The following is a 6,217-nucleotide window of genomic DNA, read 5'->3' on the forward strand; positions in this document are numbered from 1 at the left end:
GGTCGGTTAACACGAAAAAGCTTATTTTTAAGCTGTAAAGCCACGTGGAATCGCATTCCACGTGGCGAATTTTTATTCGGTACCGCATGTAAGGGTTCCTGCGGTGCACGTACCGAATAAAAATTCCATGACTTGTTAATGGATCAATGAAGAAGATAATCTAAAAATTCTTTCGTAAATGACACAGCATAAAAATCTGGGAAGCCAAAGTAAATCCTTTGTGATCATTTCAGCCAGGTTCTCCGATTCTTCGAAAGCCTTGGCAGACTACATCCATGGCCGCCGTGGCATCTCAGAAGCAAGGTTCTGGTAAATTTCTTATTCCATCTCCCCCAAAAAAACGTATACCCAGAGATTTAGCGTCAAAGTGAAGTTTTTGGCTCCTTCAAAATCGTTTCTTGCGTTTATAATCATAAGAAAGCATCAATCTTTGGAGATTATGGCAAAGGCATCTTATTGTGGTAAAGCTTTATTTTAATGGAGAAATCCATGTATTTCTGTTCGGTTTTCTGGTTCACCGTTGTATGGGATTGAAAAAACCGTTAATCTGAAGCATTGCTCGTTTTATATCTTTTCTCACAGTGATAAGCAGGATCATAATTTTGAAGGCACCTGCAAGCAATTGTTAGGCTTATTTATGGCTTTTAGATGCATTTCTTAAGGATCTGCTAGGTTTGAGGGAATTGAAAAAAAAAAAAAAAAAGGAAATGACAAGGAAACAAAAGTGAAGATAATAGTGCAATTTAATTGAAATTAGTTTGATTTTTGGAAAAATTTGATGAGAAATTTGGTTGTTGTTTCTTGTAAGGAGGGACATATGAGTCTCAAGCGTTGTCTAGATAATGTTTTTTTCCTGATTTTTGTTAGGGTTTGTTAGATAATTGCAGAAGAACAAAATTCCATGAAGTTTGGTTCTCCCTTTCATTCAATTTTCAAGATTGTGAAATCACAGGCTTTACTAAGCAAATTAAGAATTTCTCTTTACATGCCTTTACTAATTGTTCTTGCCTGATTGATGGACTGAAATTCTTATAGATCTGAAGTTTTGTTTTCCCTTTCATTCAATTTTCAAGCTTGTAGCTTCATTAATGGATATGCATGAAGGCATATTTTTCTGACTGTTATATTGTTTACTGTTTGGAATTTTGAAGTGAAGGTTGTTATTGAAATACTGACATTTTAGGTAACAAAAGCGAAGAAGACATGAGATCTCATATTGGATTGCCTGCATTGGAGATCTCTGCTGCTTTTCCTCAGGCAACCCCAGCGACAATATTTCCTGCCATGAGTAAAGCCTGCGATCATTCAAAATTTCTATGATCAGAATGTATTATAGATTTAACCATGCTTTGGTTGATTGCCCTATTTTATTAGTGCTGTTGATTAAATGAAGCTAAAAATTATTAGGATAACAGATGTGTGTTTAATTTTAATGTAATGGTTGTTTCATTTCTCTTCGTTGTAGCTTCTGATTATTACCAATTTGATGATTTGCTAAATTCCGAGGAGAGTTCATTGCGAAAAAATGTCCGAAATGTTATGGAAAAAGAAATTGCTCCGATTATGGCAAAGGTAATTTACTTTATTTGATATTTTTTTCTTGTTTAGCATCAAAATTTGTCTTGTTTTTACTTTTTTTTTTATTTTGAGCATAAAATACTCTTTAAGGTTCTTCATTTGTTAGTTTTTGTGAGTTCTTTTGAATTCCAGCTTTTATTTTGTAGATTATTGTATAGAAGATATTACTACTTTATTTCTTGTCCGTGTGGGCTTCACAAACTCATTTCTCAGCCTTTTACAATTCACGATAAGAGAGTTTTACATTAGGCTTGGGTCAAATTTTGATAAAGTTGGTTAGGATTATAGATAAGACACTATCTAGATATTTTACCCTTATTTTATGAGGACTTGTTCGGATTTGAGATTTCTCATAAGCACAAGTCTCTCATCACAGTAATATAAGAGCACTTTCGATTAAGCCTAATTATTAAGATGTTGATTACTCAGTGTGTAGTAGCAACATTTAAGTTTTAGGTTATAGAAATTTATCACTGCGAGCATAAGAGTGGATGGTGGAGGTAACGATGACGAACTCGATCAAGATCTTATAGTTTCATCATTAAGTTGTCATGGACCAAGATTTATTTAGTAAGAGAAGGTAATTGACCCAACCTAATCGAATGATTCTTATCGACAACTATGTGTTACTTTGTCCAAGTAAACTATAGAGATATGGGATGGTTGTCTGTCTAATGGAGCTAATCCAAGTCAATATTAGCTAACAAAAGGCTTTGTATTCTATCAAGTATATCATATGATTCACAACTCAGAAGAGCAGGAAATCATTGAGAAACCATGACCACAATATAGTAGAGCCTATATTGTTAATCCACGCGATCAAAGAACTCTGATCGTGATTGTCAATTTATGAAGCCGTTTGAACAAATCACAAGGACAGAGGACTGCGGCCAAGTATTTACTGGAATAGATTATTTTGAGTGTGAATACAATAGTATGCTTAATATGATATTACTTTTATTTCAATTTCAGTTAATCTTAAATTTGTCACCCCCAACGAATTGAAGTGAATGATGGATGAATTTTTTGTTCAATTTTTTTGTGATTAAAATTCATTTGAATATTTATATTTTAAAATTGAAATTATTTTGTTAAAATTTTTAAATATTTTGAAAATAAGAGTCCATCCTTTGAGATTCACTATCAACATGGCTATCATCAGGGTATTTAAATAACTTTATAGTTTGTCGACTGTCTTGCTTATAGAAGATGTGTTTATAATTTATATTAATTGAATTTACTCAAGTATTCCTTAAAGCATTATTTTGAAGATGGACCATTATGATTCAAATTCACTTTCAATGCAACCATCATCAGTGAAGTGTTTAATTACTTGATTTGAACCGTCTACTTTGCATCTTGCTTGCGAAATATCGGGTCCGTAGTGTTAAGTTCATTCAAGCATTTATTACATTGCAAATCCTATCGACTCCGCTTCATATGTAAATGATTGGGTTTGTGAATTAAGCATATTATTGTATATTCGAGAATGTAATTATATTAAGAATATTTTTTTAAGATAAAAATTCTTATCGAAGAGTCCTTTAGTTTCATATAAAGAGATAAGATATTTTTTCTCTTATATAAAATCAACATTCAATTATTGGCCATCTTGTCAAATTCATTCTCTATATGGAGGAGGATCTGAATGAGTGGGTGAATGGCTAAGTTTTGTTAACTTTAGTCCTTATCAAGAGGAGAATCAGACTGGCTCGGTAGGGGCTAATCTCGTAAAATCTAGTTTTTATCAAGAAAATCATTGAATTTGTTAAAGTGGAACTTACTATCTTGCCTTATAGACAAGGCGGTCTACTTGATAACGTGCTTGGTTTAAAGAAATTTAAGAAGTTTGGCATACATTTCAAAGCATAATATTTTAAGATTATGTTCATTTTATGTCTGCACAATATTCTCTTATTGTATGATTAAGTGTTCAACATGTTGGTCAGAGCAAACATGAGATTTAATTTTGATAGTGTGCAAGCTTTTAAGGAAATGCAATTTTGAATCTAATTTTAAGAGAACCCATGCATTATTTAACTATTTAAGACAAACGGGTGCGTTGGTTGGAGCATATGTGACTATTTTAATAGCATGCAAGCAACTCAATGCATTTGTGTGACGCCTTACACAAAATTTGGAGCACTTACAAGGCACACTTGCACCCATTTCAGGTCATTTTAAAGGTTGTCTAGTGACGCTTACTCTCATTTTAAAATATTAGAATATTAGTATTTGTGCATTTTTTTGGGCAATGCATCAGGGTTGAAAATGACCTTGAGAAATGTCTCCCTAAAATCTTCTCAAATTAGAAAGCTTTCAGTATCATTTTGGTGTTGAAACATGTATAAGATTTCAAGTTGAAGATATTTATTATTGTCTTCTATCCGCTCGTATAAAAGTGTTGTGGATTCAGTGGCGAATTTAGAATGAATAAGAATCTTTTAGGTACTGAAGATATCATCATATTTGTTTTTATTTGATGATTATTAATTGCATCAAGGCCCGCATGGTATCATTCTTTATCTATAAATTAAAGAGATATTTAATTTATTGTCTTCATCTCTTAATCACTTGGCTTGGAGTTGTAATGGTCCTAGGTTATTCGTCGGGAGTGGGGGGGTTTATTTTTTAGATTTATTAGATTGATACATTGTGCACGATAATTTCATAATAAGTTTGTTACAAGTCTCCATTTGGTTCACTTTAAGTCTTTTAATTTGATTGCAAGATATTTAGAGTATTATTTTAAGTTCTTGACTTTGTAATTTATCATTTTATTTAGCAATATTTTATTATTTTAAATCAAATTTATGTCTTATATCAGTCCTAATTTTGACATCTTCTCTTGAGGTGGGGAGATACTTTAGTAAAAATGGGTCTATCTATTGCACTAAGAAAAGCGTATGTTGGTAGTTTTTGCATGGTCGAAAGTCGTGTGTCCCACTAATATAAAAAGAACGTGTGTGAACCTTAAAGCCTATAAAAAGGCAAACACAGGCATAATAGGCTTTCCCTGCTGCATTGAAACAATGCGAGCCAGTATTTATTTTGGAGATCCGGTGTCATCATTCTCACCATCTATGAAAAGCGTGCTTGTGAATTCACCTGTATGAAAACTGGCAAACACAATAGGATTTCCCCGACCTACTATTAAAAGCATGTACAAAGGCTTATTTGGCGATCCGGCCTAGTCATCCCAACCATGCTAAGAAAAGCGGGTATGGGGCTTTAGTGAAAAACACAAACACATTAGGATTTCCCAATTGCATCGACAAGAGTGCGTACATGTACTATATAGGAGTCTCTCTTAGTTTAGAGAGAGTAAAGAGTGGAAGTGAGAAAAAGAGAAGGGTAAGAAGTGGAAGAAGGTGGCTGTAGACGGTGAAACCCCATAACAAGAGCCTTTTAACCAAAAAAAAATCATGGCAAGTTGTTAAAAGGAAGAAGAGCGATCATTTACCCAATCCCTTGAATCTAGAGCTAATTGTTGCACTATAGCATAGTAGTTGATTGGTAAGCATTGCTACACTGAGGAACATGAAAGAAATAAAACCATACTGAGGCATTTCTAACTTGTTCTCTTAATGGTAACCTAATAACCCATTGGGTTAAGTTTTATCCCTATTAAAAATGAATTTATGCTTACCCAAACTATCACTTTTTATTTTTTGCCAAGAAATAAACTTTAGTTGTTGAGGAACATTGCCTTACTGTGAATGAGACATTAGTGAACAAAATACGCTTTTGTGGTGTGCATGATATAAAGTACAGGTGAATATGTTGTTTCTAGGTAATGTTTCTTTGCCTTGGGGGTATTTAAATAGGAATTTGCCTATTATTAAAGAATATATATGAGCATATTGAGTTTAGTCCCCCATTAGATAGTTGAAAAAATACTTTTTTTTTTAAACTTTTAAGTTATTGTCCATAGTGTAAAATTTTTGGAGGAACTTTCTTGGATAAAAACTCTCTAATTTTTCATTCTTCTAATAGATGCAAATAACAAGTATACATACAGTTCATACTAACCCTAATACAATTGGAGGGAAATTCAAAATCATCATGATAAGAAGAAAATAAATAAAAGCATAATAATGGATAATTACAACAACAACAACAAAGCCTTAATCCCACTACGTGGGGTCGGCTACATGAATCCTTTTTCTCCATTGCGTCCTATTTAGTGTCATATTTTCATTTAGTTCTAGTAAATTAAGATCATGAATGTGAATGAATAATGAAATGAAATGTATTATATACGTTTGCGACAATTTAGTTATACTCGTTCAACATCCACTAGGTCCTAGTTATGCAGGTCAGGTCGAGTGCTGGGGAGAACTTAATTTAATTGAAATGTCCATCTCTGTCGCACTGTGATTGACCCTAAAAGGGGGGTTTAGTTAGAGTGTGAAAAGCAGTGGCAAAGAAGTCAACAAGATCAGTGCACGTATCTCATCATCAAATTCAATTTCCACAGACGATAATTGATTTGTGATAGTGTTGAAATCATTCAGGTATTGTACAACAGACGTACCTTCTGTTATCTTCAAATTGAATAACTTCTTCATCAGATATATTTTATTATTCACTGATGGTTTTTCATACATACCTGACAAGGCTGTCATATGATATGCAG

General features: G+C 33.1%; 1 protein-coding gene across 1 annotated transcript in view; it reads left to right on the plus strand.

Moving 5' to 3' along the window:
• Positions 1-149: 149 nt before the first annotated feature.
• LOC110028379 (acyl-coenzyme A oxidase 4, peroxisomal-like) overlaps positions 150-6,217 on the plus strand; it is a 21,937-nt gene continuing 15,869 nt past the window's right edge. Inside the window, exons 1-3 of the mRNA XM_020730211.1 lie at positions 150-309; positions 1,184-1,288; positions 1,466-1,572. Coding sequence (XP_020585870.1) covers positions 276-309; positions 1,184-1,288; positions 1,466-1,572 — 246 coding nt within the window. The 5' untranslated portion in view covers positions 150-275. The remainder of the gene's footprint in view (positions 310-1,183; positions 1,289-1,465; positions 1,573-6,217) is intronic.

Source organism: Phalaenopsis equestris, unplaced genomic scaffold, assembly GCF_001263595.1.
Source record: "Phalaenopsis equestris unplaced genomic scaffold, ASM126359v1 Scaffold000511, whole genome shotgun sequence".
Taxonomy (NCBI): domain Eukaryota; kingdom Viridiplantae; phylum Streptophyta; class Magnoliopsida; order Asparagales; family Orchidaceae; genus Phalaenopsis; species Phalaenopsis equestris.